The 22,574-nt window shown below is 42.1% G+C and overlaps 2 protein-coding genes across 3 annotated transcripts in view; one reads left to right on the top strand and one right to left on the bottom strand.

Moving 5' to 3' along the window:
- Positions 1-11,029, bottom strand: part of LOC139535699 (RING finger protein 207-like) — a 32,107-nt gene extending 21,078 nt beyond the window's left edge. For both annotated transcript variants that reach the window (XR_011667178.1, XM_071335402.1), the window contains exons 1-6: positions 10,854-11,029; positions 10,289-10,479; positions 7,316-7,451; positions 7,070-7,214; positions 5,966-6,047; positions 5,801-5,876 (exon numbers count right to left, since the gene is read on the bottom strand). Coding sequence is in view for 1 of the 2 variants with exons in the window: in XM_071335402.1 (XP_071191503.1) it covers positions 5,801-5,876; positions 5,966-6,047; positions 7,070-7,214; positions 7,316-7,451; positions 10,289-10,479; positions 10,854-10,865 (642 nt within the window). In the remaining variant the exon portion in view is untranslated. The remainder of the gene's footprint in view (positions 1-5,800; positions 5,877-5,965; positions 6,048-7,069; positions 7,215-7,315; positions 7,452-10,288; positions 10,480-10,853) is intronic.
- Positions 11,030-11,199: 170 nt separating this feature from the next.
- Positions 11,200-20,908, top strand: LOC139535698 (large ribosomal subunit protein eL22-like). The gene is made up of 4 exons (XM_071335401.1): positions 11,200-11,750; positions 12,305-12,421; positions 18,435-18,559; positions 20,722-20,908. Exons 1-4 carry the CDS (start codon positions 11,739-11,741, stop codon positions 20,864-20,866), a joined length of 399 nt encoding a protein of 132 aa, XP_071191502.1. The 5' UTR covers positions 11,200-11,738; the 3' UTR covers positions 20,867-20,908.
- Positions 20,909-22,574: the final 1,666 nt, after the last annotated feature.

The raw sequence follows: 22,574 nt of genomic DNA, 5'->3' as shown, positions 1-22,574 counted from the left end.
GGCCAACACACATGAACACACTTAAGATTGTTTTTATGGAACATTTTCTTCACGTTCTCAGAATGGAATGTATGTTTTTAAAGAGTAACTCTCACCCCCAATTTCAGCCTTTGCCCAATACCTTTAAATAAAATTAAAAATGCATTCTGGTGAGTTGTTGGTGGGGGAAATTGCTTATAAATATGAATTTTGGGGGTGGGTAAACCTAGTTGTACCTGATCCCAACACTTTATCACTAAAGCATACTTACCAGAAGTCCACTGGCACGTTCTGAAAATACAATTATGTGCATTGCATACAAAACGGCTCTGGACAGTTAGCTCACAGTGGCACAACGCCGAGTTCCTGACATCTATTGCCACTTGCGGTGTAAATTTGAATACCCCATGGGGGCAAATTCTTTTTTGGAAATGTGGGCTCACATTTATTGCGGTATTGTCACGTTCCTGACCTTAGTTCCTTTGTTTAGTCTTTGTTTAGTTGGTCAGGACGTGAGCTGGGTGGGCATTCTATGTTTTGTGTTTCTATGTTGGGTTTGTTGTTTGGCCTAATATGGTTCTCAATCAGAGGCAGGTGTTTGTCATTGTCTCTGATTGGGAACCATATTAAGGTAGCCTGTTTTCACTGTTTGTTTGTGGGTGATTGTTCATGTTCGTGTGTTCATCTGTTCTGTGTTCCCATGTTCAGGACTGTAGCGTTTTCGGTTCCTTCTGTCAATTTTGTTGTTTTTGTTCGTCGTTTAAATATCCTAATTAAAATATGGATTATCATCACGCTGCATTTTGGTCCTCCTCTCTTTCACCCGAAGACAGCCGTTACAGAATCACCCACCAAACCCGGACCAAGCAGCGTGGTAACGGGCAGCAGCGACAGCAGCAGCAGCGTACTCAGGACTTCTGGACATGGGAGGAAATTCTGGACGGTAAGGGACCCTGGGTTCAAGCTGGAGAGTATCGCCGCCCTCGTGAAGAGCTGGGGGCAGCTAAAGCCGAGAGGCGGTGGTATGAGGAGGCAGCACGGAAGCGAGGCTGGAAGCCTGAGAGTCAGCCCCAAAAATGTCTTGGGGGGGGGGGGGGCTAAAGGGGAGTGTGGCGAAGTCAGGTAGGAGACCTGCGCCAACTTCCCGTGCTTACCGTGGAGAGCAAGAGTACGGGCAGACACCGCACGGTGTATCCTGTACGTGTGCTTAGCCCGGTGCGGTACATCCCAGCTCCACGTATCGGCCGGGCTAGAGTGGGCATCGAGCCAGGTGCCATGAAGCCAGCTCAACGCATCTGGTCCACAGTGCGTCTCCTCGGGCCGGTGTACATGGCACCAGCCTTACGCATGGTGTCCCCGGTTCGCCAGCACAGCCCAGTGCGGGCTATTCCACCTCGCCGCACTGGCCTGGCTACGGGGAGCATTCAACCAGGTAAGGTTGGGTAGGCTTGGTGCTTAAGAGCTCCAGTACGCCTTCACGGTCCGGTATATCCGGTGCCACCTCCTCGCCCCAGCCCAGTGCCAACACCACGCACCAGGCTTCCTGTGCGTCTTCAGAGCCCTGTTCCTCCTCCACGCACTCGCCCTGTGGTGCGTGTCTCCAGCCCGGCACCACCAGTTCCGGCACCACACACTAAGCCTCCTGTGCGTCTCCAGAGCCCTGTACGCCCTGTTGCTGCTCCCCGCACTAGCCTTGAGGTGCGTGTCCCTAGCCCGGTACCACCAGTTCCGGCACCACGCACCAGGCATACTGTGCGCCTCAGCAGGCCAGAGTTTGCCGTCTGCCCAGCGCCGTCTTAGCTGCCGCCTGCGCTGCCCGTCTGCCCAGCGCCGCCTGCGCCGCCCGTCTGCCCAGCGCCGTCTGAGCCGCCCGTCTGCCCAGCGCCGTCTGAGCCGCCCATCTGCCCAGCGCCGTCTGAGCCGCCCGTCTGCCCAGCGCCGTCTGAGCCGCCCGTCTGCCCAGCGCCGTCTGAGCCGCCCGTCTGCCCAGCGCCGTCTGAGCCGCCCGTCTGCCCAGCGCCGTCTGAGCCGCCCGTCTGCCCAGCGCCGTCTGAGCCGCCCGTCTGTCCTGAGCCTTCACAGCCGTCCGTCGGTCAGGAGCCGCCAGAGCCGTCCGTCGGTCAGGAGCCGCCAGAGCCGCCCGCCGGTCAGGAGCCGCCAGAGCCGCCCGCCAGTCAGGAGCCGCCAGAGCCGCCCGCCAGTCGGGAGCCGCCAGAGCCGCCCGCCAGTCGGGAGCCGCCAGAGCCGCCCGCCAGACGGGAGCCGCCAGAGCCGCCCGCAAGTCGGGAGCCGCCAGAGCCGCCCGCCAGACGGGACCTGCCAGAGCCGTCAGTCAGCCAGGACCTGCCAGAGCCGTCAGTCAGCCAGGACCTGCCAGAGCCGTCAGTCAGCCAGGAGCTGCCAGAGCCGTCATTCAGCCAGGAGCTGCTCCTCAGTCCGGAGCTGCCCCTCAGTCCGGAGGCGCCCATCAGTCCAGTGGGGTTAATTTGGAGGGTCGCCGTTAAGAGGAGGCCACGGAAGCGGGAATTAACTATGGTGGGGGCCACGTCCAGCGCCAGAGCCGCCACCGTGGATAGATGCCCGCCCAGACCCTGGGGGGGGGGGGGTACTGTCACGTTCCTGACCTTAGTTCCTTTGTTTAGTCTTTGTTTAGTTGGTCAGGACGTGAGCTGGGTGGGCATTCTATGTTTTGTGTTTCTATGTTGGGTTTGTTGTTTGGGTTTGTTTTTTGGCCTAATATGGTTCTCAATCAGAGGCAGGTGTTTGTCATTGTCTCTGATTGGGAACCATATTAAGGTAGCCTGTTTTCACTGTTTGTTTGTAGGTGATTGTTCATGTTCGTGTATTCATCTATTCTGTGTTCCCATGTTCAGGACTAGCGTTTTCGGTTCCTTCTGTCAGTTTGTTGTTTTTGTTCGTCGTTTAAATATCCTAATTAAAATATGGATCATCATCACGCTGCATTTTGGTCGTTCTCTCTTTCACCCAAAGACAGCCGTTACAGGTATTGTGTTGGGAAGAAAAGTGCAATCATCACCTTGCAAATGAAGGATTAGGGGCTCAATTCAATCCAACCCTCATTGCAGTATTTACGAAGTAACTATTTTTCCAGTGGTCAAAGTAACTCACAGACTGGTCTTGGGAACTGCATAAAAATCTACAACTACTACAGTACAAGGGCGACCCCTCTCACAGGTATGCTTTCACTTTTCAGAATTAGAAGTGTGTGGGCATGGGATAAATATTGTAAATTACATTATTAAAAATAAATAAAAGACAACTGCTCCATGTGGGATTAGAACTCATAACGACTAAATATGAGCCAACTGTTTTAGCAGACTGCGCCACCAATCAGACATTATGATAGTGAAAATATAAAAATAATTGACAAGAATACCATTGTCATCTATTTCTTGTTTTGATCGATGTAGCTACGAATATAAACGTATAATTCTGATAGCCGACATGTTTTATTTTTCTTTGTAAAAGCACATAGATGTGTATGAAAAGATAAGCAAAAACTGTCAAAAACGTAAATGTGTCTTACTGCCTTTTGAATTTTGTGTAATGTCAGTAGTCAAGTCAAGGAAGCATCATGCAAAATATATTGGCAAACTCCACTAAGAGTACCAAAACCATTGCCAAATAAGGCGTGCTGTCATCTGCTTTTTTAGTAAGCCTTGAGGTGGTACCACCCAGAACATCTAGAAGGGAGTGGATTTCATACAGAAGCCCTCCCTTGAGATAACGTAGAGGTACCTTCTCAAGGTGCAGCTAGATTTACTACTAATTTACTACTAATAGACAAAATAAATATATACAAAATATCAAAATGAAGACCAGAATTGACGTGTTTCACGATAACTAAAACATCTGGTTTTCTGTGTAAAAAAAATAAAAATCATGAAAGTTACTCTTTAAATAACATTCTTAGAACGTTCTCTGAATGTTACTAAAGTTTTCTTGACGTTTTTATTGAACTTTTCTTAACGTTTTCGGAACAATTTGAGAACATTAGCTTGAATAGAACCATGAGGAAACCTGTAGGAAACATTATGCTGAAGTACTGAAATTCCCACAGAAGAACATTGTTTCTTAACTTTCTCTGAACTATTTACATTATGCTGAAGTACTGAAATTCCCACAGAAGAACATTGTTTCTTAACTTTCTCTGAACTATTTACATTATGCTGAAGTACTGAAATTCCCACAGAAGAACATTGTTTCTTAACTTTCTCTGAACTATTTGAGAACATTCCCAATGTCAAACCAGTTTGAGAACATTCCAAGAGCATTACCAAAATTGAAAGACCATGTTTGAACTTTTAGGAAATGTTCTGTTAAAGTAATGAAATTCTAAGAAAATTGTTTTTTTGTCAAATTCATTAAATATGCTGAGAATGTTTCAAAACCAAGCAACTACCCTGCACCATTCCCAGAAAGTTGTGGAAGGTTGTATGCAAAATAACCATAGGACGCTCTCACCAAGCTCTAAGAAACATGTAGTTCTCAGAATGTACACAGGCATTGAGCATGTTGCTCTACAAAGGAGAGTATGTAACATCGAGATCCTACTACTACGGAAGGATGCCTACTGGATATCCTGTTTAAAAACATTGACCTCTAGTGGTCTGAATATTGACTTTGATTTCAGCAGTGGTGGGAAAAGTACCCAGTTGTGATACTTGAGTAAAGGTATATATACCTTAATAGAAAGTTACTCAAGTAAAAGTTAGTTAGCCAGTAAAATACTACTTGAGTAAAAGTCTAAAAGTATTTGAATTTAAATATACTTAAGTATAAAAAATAAATGGAATTGCTAAAATAAATTTAAGTATCAAAAGTAAAAGTATAAATAATTTCAAATTCCTTATATTAAGCAAAGCAGATGACACTTTCTTGTTTTTAAATTGTACAGATAGCCAGGGGCACACTCCAACACTCAGACATAATTGACAAATTATGCATTTGTGTTTAGTGAGTCCGCCAGATCAGAGGCAGTAGGGATGCCCACGTGTTCTCTTGATAAGTGCGTGAATTGGACAATTTTCCTGTCCTGTTAAGCGTTCAAAATTTAACAAGTACTTTTGCATGTGAGGGAAAATGTATAGAAGAAAAAGTACATTATTTTCTTTAGGAATGTAGTGAAGTAAAAGTAAAAGTTGTCCAAAAAATAAATAGTAAAGCAAAGTACAGATACCCCAAAAACATACTTAAGTAGTACTTTTAAGTATTTTTACTTAAGTACTTTACACCACTGGATCTCAGGCCCTTCTAATGAACAATTATATTTTCTATGAACAAGTCTTATAAATTAATATATTATTTCTACAGCTTATCCACGTACATCCAATATGTTCCCCCTGTTGATGATGCTTATTATGCATTATGGTTGAACCAAAATATTACATGTAACAAAAATTGAATGAAATTGGAAACAATTAAATATATATGTGAAATTCAATGAAACAATCATGTATGTTGATGATAATCTTATGCTAATGATAACAATAGCCTAATATATTCAATATGCTGTAAACTATTGTCTTTTAACAGTTTCACAAAATTAATTATAATTAACCTGATAATTATGACACACCCCTCACTATTGTAATTGGTTGCACTAATTGCACTGTTTTGTCTACATAACCTGGTTCAAGCATTCATGACATCACCCTGAAGAAGGCACAGTGATGCCGAAACATTGATGGTTTACCCAATAAATACCTGGAGTTTATACATAGAATGTGCAACTCTCTTTGTTTTTCTAGCTGGGATAACACACAATGTATCTAGAAAACAAAAGTCACAATTCACCTACCAGCACTGCCTGGTCTAGTATCTCACAGCCTTGCATGTATGCTGTCTCAATATCAATGCAGTGTATCCGGCTCTCTCTGTGGAATTTAGCAGAAACATCAATTAGCTTTACTCACAGTGTTCCTGTCTGAATCTGTGGCGTCGCTGTAGTAGGAGCTTCACTCACACTTGCATGTCTCTGAAACACTTGATGCAGAGCATCGACCTCTTCTCTGTGGAGAACATGATGTAGGGCTCATCGTGGAGAGCTGTGGAGACAAACATTATGTTAGACCATCACTATCACATCACTGTTTCCTTACAATAACATAATCATCCCGTGAACATGTTGACAATTGTGTCAATAGGTTAGGTAACACTTAATTACACATTCACTTGATGAAGGTTATTCTACATGTGTAACTAATTATGTTATTATTACACATTCTCTTGTTCCACTATATAACTAATGTTTTGTAATTACACATTTGAAAGTCACCTGTGAATTACCATGTTAATAACTCAAACCAAAATCTGATCTTGGTACATGTAACTACACGGTTCCACTACCATTGAATCAACATGTAATACCAGGGTTGATTAAATAGCCTAGGACCTGGTAACAACAATTGTAACAAGGCACATTAACTACTGGCCATTTTCAATTAGTTTATTTGTATGTTATGACCTGGCACAAAGGCTATACTGAATCAAGTGTAATGCAAGAACATTGTAGTTACATAGGATATACTTGTAGTTATCATGTACCTACCCAGGAGCAAGCAACTGAATGTAAAGTGTAGCCCAGTAGGGTATAATCTTTATAGTTACTATGCAGTTACAATGTAATAACCTTTGCAGACAATAGGCTAACCAGGATAAATTAGGAGACAGGAGAACATTAGGATGAACCCTTTTACAATATAACCATCTTTAACAACCAACTCTGTAATTACAATGTTGTTACAAGGGATATACATGTATTTACAATGCACATACCCAGGAGCAAGCAACTTAATGTAAAGTGTAAGTACACAGTTCTTTCTCAAAGATTGTTACATTGTATAATGTAACTAAAAGGGTTATACCTAATGTTTTCCTGTCTCTTAATTTCTCCTGGTTAGCCTAGTAAAATCTATGTTGTTAACAGTTATTACTGTGTTAGTTACGTAGTAATAGGGGAAACTTAATGTAAAGTGTTACCATAGGTTATTATTAGATAACAATGTAATTATAGCTAGAAGTCGCTGAGCACTTGTTGTAGTGTGAATATAATACAGGTGGTACTCACAGCACATCCGGTGGCACACTTTGGTGCGTTTGGCCAGGAACACAATCTCATGGTGGGAGAACATCTTGGCCTTGTGTGTGGAATCCCTGCAAGCTCCACACAGGGGCTGGCTACACGTGTTACAGTAGTACATTGGCCCTGTGTCCTATAAAACACACACACACACACACAATATGATCCATGATAATAAATGCTCTCTATTAAGATCTATAGCATGGTTTGTTAGTTATTTCTGTTGTGAGGTACCTGGTTGTTGCTCTGCTGATCACAGTTGGCACACTGGACTGTCTCTTCACAGTCATCAGTAGCGTTATCAACCAGGAACTTCAGCAGACGGTCCTCTGGTGGGAGTGCATTCATTCCTTTTACAACTGATGGGTATCTGTGACACAGATGGATCCAGCAACAAAAGCACAGTACAAATGTTTTATGCAGTGCTTCGTTCAAATTTTTATTTCTCGCTACACTGATCATAAAAAAGTAGTGAGTTGCATTCCCAAGGCTCTCCAGCAGATGGTGCAACATATCTAATCGCAGAAGCTTTGCTAACATATTCTGAATTCAGTACGTGGCAGTACTTTTTTACTACAGGTAGGACAAATGGCATGTCATAAACATGTCAAACAATAATTCATTTTAGAGTTCCAATATGCAAGCTCTAACATTGACCTGGTTCTAGCAGTATTACAGGGGTGACCAGGGATGTTCTCTTAATAGGTGTGTGAATTAGATAATTCTCCTGTCCAGCTAAGCATTAAAAATGTAATGAGTACTTTTGGGTGTGACGGAAAATGTATGGAGTAAAAAGTACATAATTTTCTTTAAGAATGTAGTGAAGTAAAAGTTGTCAAAAGTATTAATAGTAAAGTACAGATGCCCCAAAAAAGTATTTTTACTTAAGTACTTTACACCACTGCCATCCACTCACTCAAGAACCACGTAATCTCGGGAATTTGCTACACTGCTATTAGTAGCACACAATAGACCCTGTTGCTATGCAAACTAGATAAACATTGGCGAGGAGGGAAGAGAAATCCTACTGCCTCTGATCTGGCGGACTCACTAAACACATGCTTCGTTTGTAAATGATGTCAGAGAGTTGGAGCGTGCCCCTTGCTATCCGTAAATAAAAATAGGAAAAGTGGCCATTTGGTTTGCTTAATATAAGGAATTTGAAATTATTTATACTTGTACTTTTACTTTTGATACTTAAGTATATTTTAGAAATTATATTTACTTTTGATACTTAGGTATATTTAAAACCAAATACTTCTAGACTTTTACTCAAGTAGCATTTTACTGGGTGACTTTCACTTTTACTTCAGTAATTTACTATTAAGGTATCTTTACTTTTACTCAAGTATGACAATTGGGTACTTTTCCCACCGCTGATGGTTGGAAGTACTGATGAAAATAGCAACAAACAGCACTTCCGTATTGCCCATGCACAGGCCACAGGGCCAGGGGGACCTGCAGGGAGACAGTGTGCCCACTGGGTTATCTCCCCTCGGAACACACTTCACTCTACTACACAATGGTCCACTCAATAGATCCATCTGCTCACTCCTGCAAGCTCTTCAATACCTGCAATGAGAGGAACTCTGGTATAAATTATGCCTGGTCGAGAGCCACAGGGAGCCATTTTTAAATAGGTAAACCGCCCCATAGTAGTCGTACTCGTACCAACTATGTTTTATTTAACTTATCATCTTGCATGATCGGATGTGATCCAGTGTTTGGTTTCATCCCAGATATGTAATCACAGAGCACACAAGGAGACCTCGGGTTCTGGGGGGACAATGCAACTGCAGAACAAAGCAGCAACCATAGCAGTTGTGGGCTCAGCAGGCAGGGCAACAAAGCCCCTCTGGACCACTAAAGATCTACAGGGACAGATTTAGCTGTAGGCTTTGATACTATCAGAACCCGCAGAAGCGATAATCTTACAGCGAGTTGTAAGATGATTTTACAGTCTGATGACCTGCGGTCATCCCCTTTCTCCCCTACAAAGAAAATCCAACTTAACCCAGGATGTTTCAAAATTACCCAATGTCAGAGGAACGATTTAGACAAAAATGATTTCAGCAATCTACTGTTTGTTTGGCATCACGTTGGGGAGTTGATCAGGGGACCTCAGGATGTATTCAGGAAATGGACTGAAATGACTGATCATGTCAGCTGCATACTGTCCCACTGGGCACAGATGACAATTCAACATCTACTCCACATTGTTTCAATGTAATTTCATTGAAATTACATGGAAACAACATTGGTTCAACCAGTGTGTGCACATTGGGGTATCTGTACAATGCAGTGTATCAGTTTGGCTGTAACATCATCCCCAATGTGTTGCTCATCACTACTTGATCCAGTGATCTAAATGGGGTTGCCACCACTTTTCTTTGTGTATCTGTGTTTTTGGGTTTGAAGATAATCAAAGATAAGTGATAAGTTCATATGCTGAAAACTCTTTAGTGATAGAAAAGGCCTAATCTAAGATCAGTTTTATTTCCAGTATAATCTTTTTCCTGGAGAAGTTTTGTTCCACATAGCCGTGTGCTCTTTGATCAGTGAGAGCTAATCCAGAGGGCCTTTAGGTAATACTGTTGGCCATGACTCATTCTCCAGTAGGGGATAAAATGGATAGGGCACTGTGAGGTCACATTTAATTGCCCTGAGCTCCCGGCTCCATTGCCAAGATGCCTGTGTAGGTTTTGTTGTAGTGTGACTGCATTGTGGCCTTAACATGGTGCTAACTCAGAGCCAGGGCTGACCCTGCAGCTGTCCCAGCCGCTCAAAACCATCCTGCCCTGGTCGGGCTGGACCAGGTCACTCTGAGCCATAGTCCTTAGCAGACTGCTTGACTTCATCCACTAAGGCTGGTATTGATTGTAAGGATAGGTGAGTCCCTGTCATGTTTTCCATTCATGTGTAGATCAGAGTTGGCTGTGCAGTATGCATGCTCTAAGCGCCCTGTAGAACTGGAGAGTTACACAGATTCTTAAGGGGATTCCTCCTATTTCATAGCCAAGACTGAGATGCAATGCCTTATGCTCAAACCCAATGTTTAAACAAGTAACAAGTAACTATAGGTCACCACAAAGATACAAATGTGGTTGGTGGCATTTTTTTAGTCTTGGACTAACAATAGTATCAAATCAAATGCACAGCTTGTGTATTCAGAAAGCTTCTTTCAGTAAGTTAAGTTCAGTCCCTTACCCGCAGAGGGGGCAGTTGAGACGGCTTTCATTGGCTCTGCCTTGTAGGCAGCGCGCACAGAAGATGTGGTAACAGTCTAAGAGGCATGGGTGCTGGTACTGCTCATGGCACAGGTGACAAAACAGGGGATGGACATTGGCACAGTCCACTCCACACAGATTATCCAAAGGAGAGAGGACACCCCCTGCCATCTACAGAGAGAGTGTAGTGACAGTGAATCCCTTAGGATTAGCCTTTTTTTTTTTAACTAAACTGACATTTAAAATCAGCCACAATGTAAGTAGGACATCATGTTTGACTTCACATATAGAGTTTGAGATCATATAGATAATTTTTCGAATGGAATAATGTGATGCAGGACTAGCCTGGGTACCAGTCACTTTCTGCTAACATTCCACTCCTTGTACCCCGTGTCAATGCCAATGACTCAGAGTACAAGAAGTGGAACTGGAACATTAGCATTAACACACTGGTACCAGGCTAATGCAGTACATAATACTCCCATAACTTTAGTCTAATTTAGTTGGAACAGTTAGGTTAGAGAGAACTTCCCTCTTTCACTTACCTTGCCAGCCATGGTAGAAGTCCTCAGTGCTGTGATGAAAAAACACACATGATGTCACATGAAAGTTCTATTGTTTTGTCATATTAGTACTTCTATTGTAGCCTACTGCTCTATATGTCCAACCAAACACAAGGCACCCCCAACAGAAGAGCTCACTGTAAACGTGTAGTGGATGGAGTCTGTTCCTACATATGGACAGCACGGAGCGCTACTGTCTTACCTTTCAGTGGTACTATCAACTACCCCCAGCAGGAATGACAGCAATGCAGAAACTCTTCTGGAGTGGCCTGGTTGAGCCCTGACGCCAGGCAGCTGACTGCTCCCCTAGCCAGCAGCCATTCTGCTCACAGAGTGGGGGACTGGGGATGGGCCAACGGTGCAACCATACTGTCACAGATGACAAAAGGGAAATCAGATATTGTTGCCTTGTCAGCAGGGGAAAAATCCCCCCAATATAGAATATTCTCCCCTTAGTTAACCAGGAATCAGGGATTGAATGGGTATCACCACCAACACCTATGCTGCAGTCTCAGAAATATTGAAATGAGGGCAGGCTTTTTGACTCAATTGTAGAGAGAAGCTATTTTCTTTTGGGCAACAACAGGATTTAGAGGATACCTGTAGCCTAGGCCTGTTAGGCCTGTTGAAGTTATACTAATTGTCAATAATAATTGTTGAATTGGACTACCTTCAAAATGGTCTGTAGCCAAAGTGTAGAACAATTATTAAATTGTTTTTGCCCAAATACGTATACCTCAAACTGGGCATAGAATATCTCCTGGATGAATCTATCACAGATTCATGGATTTCATATATTTATGTAGACCGGATATATGACTTAGCAAACCCTGCCTCTTCCTTTCTGGACAAGAATCGCCGGCCAACATGGCTCCGATTGTGAGTACTCACGTTGAAATAGGTTGTATAGCTAAGTATATCACTTTTTGTCTGTCTTTTATTGTAGTTAATGTTCACGTAATAAATCCACATTGAACTGTGTTTCCAAAGAAGAATTGTAGCACCAATCGATTGCTTTGTTTACCGGTTGGGCCTGCACCCATTGAACCACGTTGTAGCAATTTAGCTATAGTAGCTAACACAGCTAGCTAGTTGGCAAATGCTAGTAGTAACCGTGAACGATGGGTGGCTAGCCAGCGGGAAATACACTAGCTAGAAGTTAGCGTGAAAATTATAGTCCCATTAGTGACCGTTTTAAAATATGTTTAATCAAATGTTTTACCAAATTGATATGCTAAAGTCTAGTCCCATCGTTAGTTTACACACATCACGAGCAAACATTTCCGGACCAGTTTGATAAAACAAATCAATCAAGTTAGCTCATTTCAAAAGAATCTAGCACGTTCGATACTAAAATGACACAGTATGGTGTCCCATTCAGTATTTATCATGTTGTAGTTAATAACGTTAGACCCTCTGCAATGTCCTGACAGAAGAAGCAGGTCGTCAAAAAGACCAAGACGGGTGGCAAGAAGAAGAAGCAGGCCCTGAAGTTCACCCTGGACTGCACTCACCCAGTGGAGGATGGCATCATGGATGCTGCCAACTTTGTAAGTAGCCTATGTTAGAGAAAAAACATGCAATATCCTATTAAATGTCTAACTTTATTACTAGACATGTTACATATATTTTTTTTTAATTTAACCTTTATTTAATTAGGAAAGTCAGATAAGAACAAATTCTTATTTAAAATGATGGCCTACCAGAAGGCAAAGGGCCTCCTGCGGGGACGGGTGCTGGGATTAAAAGTAATAATATTGGACAAAACACACATCAGGACAAGAGACAATGCAACGCTACATAAAGAGAGACATAAGACAGCAACACAGCATGGTAGCAACATGGTACAAACATTATTAGGCACAGACAACAGCACAAAGGGCACGAAGGTAGAGATATCAATACATCACATGAAGCAGCCACAACTGTCAGTAAGTGTGTCCATGATTGAGTCTTTGAATGAAGAGATGGAGATAAAACGGTCCAGTGTGAGTGTTTTGTTTTGCAGCTCGTTCCAGTCACTAGCTGCAATGTACCTATTGCATTTCACAAATTAGCCTCTTAGTTCCAGGAGACCTGTACACATGGGCAACCGTCGCTGTAGGCTACGTCCCATATCCCCGAAAGCATATTTACCAGCCCTCTGGTTGACCTATTTCTAATCAACTTTTCCGACCACCGAAGACAAATTTATAATCCGGGATGCTTTACCAGTCAGTACGGGTTATAAATTGTGTGAAAAGAAACATTTATATCCCACTTCCTGAGTTTACCGAATACACTCTTATCTCCATAAAGGTGCGCTTCCATCTGGGATCTAGTATGGAGTGAGTGAACTTCGGAAACAATTTTATTTAAATGTTTGTTTTACCATAGTTTAAACATTTTATAACCCTTACCGACTGATAAGGTATTATAGATTTGCTTAAGTGGGGAGGAAAGTTTCTCGGAAATGTGTAAGCTAGAGGGCTGGTAAATATGTTTTCTAGGCTTGGGCAGTATACTGTATATACGGGATGGTTTTTCAATACGTTTTAATATTTTCAGCTATTTAACTAAATACCTGCAGTCAACTTGTGCAATGCGTTAGGAGATAAAGCAGATTGCGTTGTTATTTCACCTGTTATATTATTTTACATTGTGAAGCTTAGTTCCCCAGTAAAGTTGAGCCAGTCACGTGTTTGTAAATAGCACATCAGTAGAAAGCGGGAGCAGGATCATCAGAGTCCAGGGGTCGTGTTTTTATATTGAAAGTCAAGTGTTTTTTGTTTTGTTTTTGCTTCGATTGAGTGATCAGGGACGTGCAAGTATAGTTTCCCTTCACGGAAAACACATTAGGCATAAAATAGCTTAATTTTCATCAGACGAAAATGAAATAACTGCCAACCACAGGTAAATGAGCTCACAATGAAAAAGCAAGGTCTTCTTTGCAAAAAATGATGCATGGTCATCATTTTCCTAATATTTATGCCTGTCATAGAAAGAATGTAGACAGCTACATGTCCTAATGTTTTGCTTAAAGTTGATCTTGCATTTTACCGGAGAAAAATTGGCTTATTTAGAAGTGCAACTGAAGCACAAACTTAGTCTGATGCCGAGCAGAAATTACAATAAGAAGCATTTTACATCTGTGTTTACAAAACACAGGATGATGTTTCTTATTCGTTTTAACTAACTAATTCCTGCGTGAAAAATACAGATTCATGCGATAATACGACCTCTAGTTTAACTTTATCAACTCAGCAAAAAAAGAAACGTCCTCTCACTGTCAACTGCGTTTATTTTCAGCAAACTTAAAACCTCTGGGATAGGGTTCCAGCTAGTGGGACAACTTCTGGTGAAACTAGAGGGTGCGCAATTCAAATGAATAATCATAAAAATTATGGATATTAAACATTTATGTACATACAAGTGTCTTATATCAGTTGAAAGCTTAAATTCTTGTTAATCTAACTGCACTGTCCGATTTACAGTAGCCATTACAGCGAAAGCATGCCACGTGATTGTTTGGGGACGGCGCCCCAGATCAAAATATTTTTCCGCCGGCACAGGTTTCATGAATTAAATATTCACTTACTTTTTGAAAATCTTCATCTGATTTATCATTCAAAGCGTCCCAGCTATAACACGTAGTGTTTTGTTAGATAAAATCCTTCTTTATATCCCAAAAAGTCTGTTTAGTTGGTGCCATCGATTTGAATAATCCACTCGCTCAACATGCAGAGAAAGGAATCCAAAAATCTACCGCTAAACTTTGTTAAAACAAGTCAAAATACGTTTCTGTTGACTCCTCAGATACCCTAAAATGTAATCAAACTATAATATTTCATTCGGAATGAAGTATGTTCAATAGGAAAACGATATTTGCAGGTGCGTTTTCTCTTCATCGCTCGCACATACACGAATTTCCAAGACTGTCCCTGTAGTAAAACTCATTATTCTTACTCGTTTTGGAAGAAACCAGCCTGAAACCTTGAACATTGTGTGCTGACACCCAGTGGAAGCCATAGGAATTGCATACTGGGAGCTAGATTTAATTATTTCCCTATACTTTCCATTGTAAGAGCATGGGCTCAATTTTTTTTTTATTCTGTTTGTTTTTTGGGGGGATTTTCTCCTAACATATCTATTGTGTTATAGTCTCCTACATTATTTTAACATTTCTACAAACTTCAAAGTGTCTTCTTTCCAATGGTACAGATGATATGCATATTCTGGCTTCAGGGCCTTTAAAGTAACAGGCAGTTTACTTTGGGCACGTCAGTCAGGCGGAAATTGAGAAAAAAGGACCCTAGCCCGAAGAAGTTTTAACACGTTGAATTTTGTTATGTTCATACACATATTTACACTACTGAGACAAACTGAACAAGTTCCACAGACATGTGACTAACATAAATGGAATAATGTGTCCCTGAACAAAGGGTGGGGTCAGTATCAGTCAGTGTCTGGTGTGGCCACCAGCTGCATTAAGTACTGCAGTGCATCTCCTCATGGACTGCACCATATTTGCCCGTTCTTGCTGTGAGATGTTACCCCACTCTTCCACCAAGGCACCTGCAAGTTCCCGGACATTTCTGGGGGGAATGGCTGTAGCCCTCTAGTCCCAGACGTGCTCAATGGGATTGCGATCCGGGCTCTTAGCTGGTCATGGCAGAACACTGACATTCCTGTCTTGCAGGAAATCACGCACAGAACAAGCACTATGGCTGGTGGCATTGTCATGCTGGAGGGTCATGTCATGATGAGCCTGCAGGAAGGCTACCACATGAGGGAGGAGGATGTCTTCCCTGTAACGCACAGCGTTGAGATTGCCTGCAATGACAAGCTCAGTCCGATGATGCTGTGACACACCACCCCAGACCATGACGGACCCTCCACCCCCAAATCGATCCCGCTCCAGAGTACAGGCCTCGGTGTAACGCTCATTCCTTCTACGATAAACGTGAATCCGACCCCTGGTGAGCAAAAACCTCGACTCGTCAGTGAAGAGCACTTTTTGCCAGTCCTGTCAGGTCCAGCGACGGTGGGTTTGTGCCCATATGCGACGTTGTTGCAGGGGATGTCTGGTGAGGACCTGCCTTACAACAGGCCTACAAGCCCTCAGTCCAGTCTCTCTCAGCCTATTGTGGGACAGTCTGACCACTGATGGAGGGATTGTGCGTTCCTGGTGTAACTCGGGCAGTTGTTGTTGCCATCCTGTACCTGTCCCACAGATGTGATGTTCGGATGTACCGATCCTGTGCAGGTGTTGTTACATGTGGTCTGCCACTGCGAGGACGATCAGCTGTCCGTCCTGTCTCGCTGTCTTAGGTGTCTCACAGTACGGACATTGCAATTTATTGCCCTGGCCACATCTGCATGCCTCCTTGCAGCATGCCTAAGGCACGTTCACGCAGATGAGCAGGGACCCTGGGCATCTTTCTTTTGGTGTTTTTCAGAGTCAGTAGAAAGGCCTCTTTAGTGTCCTAAGTTTTCATAACTGTGACCTTAATTGCCTACCGTCTGTAAGCTGTTAGTGTCTTAACGACCGTTCCACAGGTGCATGTTCATTAATTGTTTTATGGTTCATTGAACAAGCATGGGAAACGGTGTTTAAACCCTTTACATTGAAAATTTGTGAAGTTATTTGGATTTTTACAAATTATCTTTGAAAGACAGGGTCCTGAAAAAGGGACGTTTCTTTTTTTGCTGAGTTTATAAGTGGCTGAATTTAAGGTGACAGGGTGTCATACTGTGTTAGCTTTCTGCAGTGTTTGAGAAGGCAAAGCCCTTTTGGTTAATTTATTTGTACAGCTGCTGCTGCTGACTTGATTTCCTTTTTTTGTTTTTTTGTCCTCTGTTTTCAGCCCATCTGCTCCTCCCCTCTCTGAGCCCGTTGCCCTAGCGACTCCACACACAGTGTGTAGACATGCTGCTGGAGAACCAGTACGGCATGCGTCAAAACGTTGTTCATTTGCACAATGTCTCTCGTTCACATTAGCTTGTAAATGTCGAAACTCACCAAAAATGACATTCGGTAGCTCCTATATATGTATAACTTTGAGCGGGATTGCCTGTCTTTGCAATTCGCTTGCGCTCGTTGGCCTATTTATTTTTCGAGCGTTGGGCCAGTAACCGGAAGGTTGCTGGATCACATCCCCGAGCTGACAAGGTAAAAATCTGTCTTTCTGCCCCTGAGCAAGGCAGTTAACCCACTGTTCCCCGGGCGCCGATGACGTGAATGTCAATTAAGGCAGCCCCCCGCAACTCTCTGATTGAGGGGTTCAGTTAAATGCGGAAGACACATTTCAGTTGAATACATTATCTAGCAGCCTTCATGCAAATTCACTATTACTAGCGCTATTTTTGTTCAAATTCTGGTAAGACGCCCAATGGACTTTTTTTGCGCACACTTATGTACTAAACCGGTAATACCGTAAATCCTGGGGTAAGAGAAGGACGATATGAAAACCTGGATACCGCCCAGCCCTAATGTTTTCAGGCATACGGGATGTAACCTCGAGTGACTCGAGCCCAATGTGTACAGGTCTCCGGGAGCAAAGGGGCTAGGCACATGATTCCTAATCCAGATGTCCCTTATCTGCATTATGCATATATTATGCATTATTACTAGGCTATGTCTTCAATTTAGTACAAGTGTAATGGTTAGTGTGGTTCATACTACTGATATTTTGCAGTTGGTGTCACACAGCACACACACACACCAGATTTCAGGAAGAGAAAAAAAAGGAATTAGTAAATTAAGTCATCCTGAAAGTTGCAATGACATTTGCACTTGTTTTTTTTCTTACTAGCACTGCTTTTGATGATTGCTGCTGTATTGAAGTTTTAGTGACTGTGGCCGTAGTCTCGTGTAGCCACACCTCCAAGTCAGTTGTTATGCCTCTGGAGGTCTGTAGAATTTTGTGTAAGTCGACTGCTCGAATGGTCTGCCAGCTTCCAGCAGATGTTACATTTCAAGACCCATACCCCCATATGCCTGTAGAAGGGGTGCTGCGTGTAATGTTTGTCACTGTTTTCCGACCGGGTAGGACACATTTTGCAGAGTTGTTGCGTATGCTAGTTTGCAACGTTGCAGAAAACCTGGAGAAAAACGTAATTCTGTTTTGTACTCAATACCTTTGTACTCCTGGCCATCCTCACGCACTGTTGCACCTATGGCACTAATCTAGTGGGCACCTTTTTAGAGATCTGCACAAGCAAGGGATTTGATTGGTTTAACATGTTGTGAGGTGTTAATGATTTACACTGGGTTTCCACCCCATTGTAGCTACTTTCTGCCATTGAATTCAGGAGGCTTTCCGATTAGGGAAGCCTGATTCTAGACTAGGCTACTATAACTATGTGGTTATCGTACATAACTACCTTAATTAAAATTCACAAACTGTAAATTGCTACTAGAGTCAGCTAAATGAAAATGTTTCAAATGTAAATTATATTCAACTTATGGTTCTCATATTGACAGAATATTTGCAGCAGTATGTAGCATTCATTACAGGTAGTATTCAGTTGGGATGGTTCCATATTTGTCCTAAAATCCACCTTTGGCCTCGTCTTCTACAGGAACAGTTCCTGCAGGAGCGCATCAAGGTCAACGGTAAAGCTGGGAACTTGGGTGGTGGCGTGGTGTCCATTGAAAGGAGCAAGAGCAAAATCTCTGTGAATTCTGAGGTGCCATTCTCCAAAAGGTATGTTTGAATTAAATCTTGATTTAGCTTATGAATTGCCCTTGTGATGTGGTGAGCAACATCATCTTCCATTTTTTATGTTGTGTTGTCTGATGGTGGTACTTGGTTTGTGTCCACAGTTATGCATGTATTGCATTTTCACCTGTTTTTATTAGGAAGGTGGAACTGTCCTTTGCTTTCAGTTGTGTTGTGGTATTGCATTTAAGAAGGCAGCAAGTAACATGGCACAAATAGTTATTTGCTCATTGCAGTTTTGCCATCGATGTTGGGCTTTGATTGGCTTTCTGTTGTCTTACCTGATGGACAATCTGGAGAAAATCCAAAGTCTAATTCATTGTTTGAAGGAGTGCTTTGAAGTGATTATTAGTGTTTCACATAAAATACTATCATTAGACAGACAGATCAATATGAGTAGAACAAGTTAAGAGAACGCACAATGTTTATTTTTGACTTCAGTCAGCTTTATTTCCACAAGGGGATGAGATGCTGTGATCTGATCGAGGTCTTTCGTCAGTCTCAAAGTAACATTGTTGTTTCCAAGTCACCATGTACCCTCTTAGACATTCATGGATTCTTAAGCACCTTCTGAAGCAATATTTGGGCCTACATGGCAGGAAATTATGGAACACTAGCAACACCCTGCCCTTACGGGCAGTAAATAATTGGCATTTAATAATTTGATTCAGTGCAATCTCTTCCCCCTAAATGTTTTTTTGTTGTTGAGCTTTTCAGTCTCTGGATATGCCATTTTATATTTTAACTTCGTAGTTTTTAATATATATATATATACCTTATATAAAACTCTTTTTGTATTTCCCGTGGGATCGTGGCACTTGCTTTCTCTGAAATGCAATGTTTATAATCAAATTTCCCCCTCCAGTGTGGGCCTAGTGCTTAATTGATTCATTATGAACCTTTATTTTGTAAGGGTTTGAGAGTTAGATTGGAGGGCAGGGGGGGAAAAAATAAACAAAAATACAAAACACAGCTGAATATGAAGTGGCCATTGGCATGTCTCTTGACGGCACTTGTGAGCCTAAAATGAAGAAAATCAGCACAAAATTGTAGAAGCAAATCCCGTCGTAATTTTGTGGCTTAAGCCCCGAATCACATGGCAAGCAGTGTTTTTAATAATGTTTTTTTATGCACGAGAACGAGCGTGTTTGAAATGGAATGCACAGGACTAAATGAGATAAAACAGACGGGCTGTGAGCGTCAACGGCATCACGCGCGTATAGCTTGTCAAAGTATGACGCCAGTCTATTGTTCTTGCGTCTACGCGGCACAATGCTGTTAAAATAACAGGATACATTTACAGAAAAGAAATGTATAGTTGGTCTACTTGGTGCCTTTTAGGCTACTACGATTTTAAGATAATACAACTGTTTATTATGGATTTTCATGACAAATTATGCTGGTTATGCTACGCGGTCTGTGAATTAACACTCGCAACTCTCGCACACACATTTCACGCCGTTGACGGATGTCTCCCCGTGTGAATTTGTCTTTACGGTATTATAATATAGATGTTGCAGTACAGGCAGGGAAGCAAACGGGGCTCTTTTTAAAACAAGCCTTTTTACATCTGTACCCTCCACATAGATCCCTGGATGTATCCCTGATCCTTTTCTTCTGATATGGATAGGTTCAGTATTTTGAACAGATTCACTTTGTTGGTGAGGTTTACACAGTTGACTTAAGATGTGAATGCCATTTGACTAGCATTAATGTGTGGTGATTTAGTACATCTAGGCTTTATGTAATGGGGGGGTCAGGGTTTAAGTTATACATTGACTCTTGTAGATGACTGAAGTGTCTGGGGGGTGCCTGACGTCTATCTCTGACAGTTGTTGGGGGTGTCTCACATAGAAATGTTAAATTCTTAGGTGGGATCCCTGATTTGTTATGGGGGTGCCAAGACCTGCTCTAAATTGAACCCGGAGAGTGCATTTTTTGGGGGGGGGGTGTACATTGCAGATTGAACGGTTAAATATGGAGCTGATGATTTGATGTTCTGCAAGTTATATTGTCTGTTCTATCTGAACGTTCTGTAATGTTGCACCCTCCGAAATAAACCACAGGCCTAGCCTGATAAGTCCTCAAAATGTAATGTAATTTTCAATGGTGTTTTAAATTGCTGACACTGCCCTTCTATGTGCCAGGTACTTGAAATACCTGACCAAGAAGTACCTGAAGAAGAACAACCTGAGGGACTGGCTGCGTGTGGTGGCCAACACCAAGGAGAGTTATGAACTGCGATACTTCCAGATCAACCAGGATGAGGAAGAGGAGGAGGACGAAGATTAAATCCATGCTTTCTTTTGTCAATAAAATGTCTAAAGAACAAAAGCTTCTCCCATGGATTTTATTTGCTGATTTGGGACTAAATCTGCATAATGTTTGGAGATCATTGTAACTACTCTTGCAATGAGCTGGTTAGACTTGAAAACCTGTATTCTTTATAATGTGAGGATGAGTTCTGTGCTTACAAGTTAATGTCATGTGCACAAGTACAGTGATGCCTTTCTTACAAAATCTAAACCCAACAATGCAGTAATCAATAACAATGTAGTAGTAAAAATAACAATGTAGTAGTAAAAATAACAATGTAGGAAAAACACAAGATGTATAAGAAGAACACCCATAAAGTAAGCAAGCATACTATATACAGGGTCAGTCACTTCTAGTACCATATTTACAATGTGCAGGGATACTGCAGTGATAGAGGTAGATGTGGGTAAGGTGATTAGGCAACAGGATTTGATAAACAGTACCAGCAGCTTATGTGATTGGTTGTGTGTGTGTGTGTAGTCAGTATAAATATGCATATTATGTGTGAGCAAATGGAGTGTGTAGGGCCCTTTTGAGTGTTCGTAGAGACGATGCAAAAATAAAATAGTCTGTCTAGCCATTTTGAGCAGTCATGGCTTGAGGATAGAAGCTGTTCAGTAGCCTGTTGGTGTCAGACTTGCAATGGTACCGCTTGCTGTGATGAAGTGGAGAGCACAGTCTGTGGCTGGAGTCTAAGGATTTTCCGGCCTTTCATTTCATGCCGCCTGATATAGAGGTCTTGGATGGCAGGGAACTCGGCCCCGGTGATGTACTGGGATGTCCACACCACTCTAGGCCCATGTCAAACCTTTACAACCTGAGGGGGAAGAGTCATGGCTTCTTCACTACTGTGCGTGTGTGGATGAGGAACTTGAAGCTCTCCTTTATACAGGCTTCCTTCTTTTCACTCTGTCAATTATATATAGGCTAGTATTGTGGAGTAACTACAATGTGATTGATCCATCCTAAGTTTTCTGTCACAGCCATTAAACTATTTTAGTCACCATTGGACTCATGGTGAAGGACACCTGTGTCTTTGTAGTGGCTAGGTATAATGATATACCATCCAAAGTGTTATAACTTCATTCTGCTAAAAGGGATATTCAATGTTTGCTTTTTTTGTGCCCTTTGCGAGACATTGGAAAACCTCCCTTCTCTTTGTGGTTAAATCTTTGTTTGAAATTAAGTTCTCATCTAAGGGACCTTAAAGATAATTGTATTTGTGGGGTACAGTGAGGTAGTCATTAAAAAAATCATTGTTACACACAGTGAATTCATGCAACGTATGAGACTTAAGCACATTTTTACTCCTGAACTTATTTAGGCTTGCCATAACAAAGGGGTTTAATACTTATTGACTCATGACATTTCAGCATTTCATTTTTTATTTGTGAACATTTTGAAAAACAATTCCACTGACATTATTGGGTATTGTGTGAAAAAATTATTTAATACAATTTTAAATCCGGTCTGTAAGACAACAAAATGTGGAAAAAGTCAAGGGGCATGAATACTTTCTGAAGGCACTGTAAATGCAACAAGTACTGATATTGTGTCTTATAAGGTCCTAAACGATCAAGGTCCTAAACGATAAAACCGGCATCGATAAAAGAGTACTGTGCAGCCGTCTACATCGACCCGGCCAAGGCTTCTTATCAGCAGACTCAACAGCCTTGGTTTCTCA

The sequence above is a fragment of the Salvelinus alpinus genome, chromosome 12, assembly GCF_045679555.1.
Source record: "Salvelinus alpinus chromosome 12, SLU_Salpinus.1, whole genome shotgun sequence".
Classification (NCBI taxonomy): Eukaryota; Metazoa; Chordata; class Actinopteri; order Salmoniformes; family Salmonidae; genus Salvelinus; species Salvelinus alpinus.
This window is presented reverse-complemented; position numbering and strand designations above follow the sequence as displayed.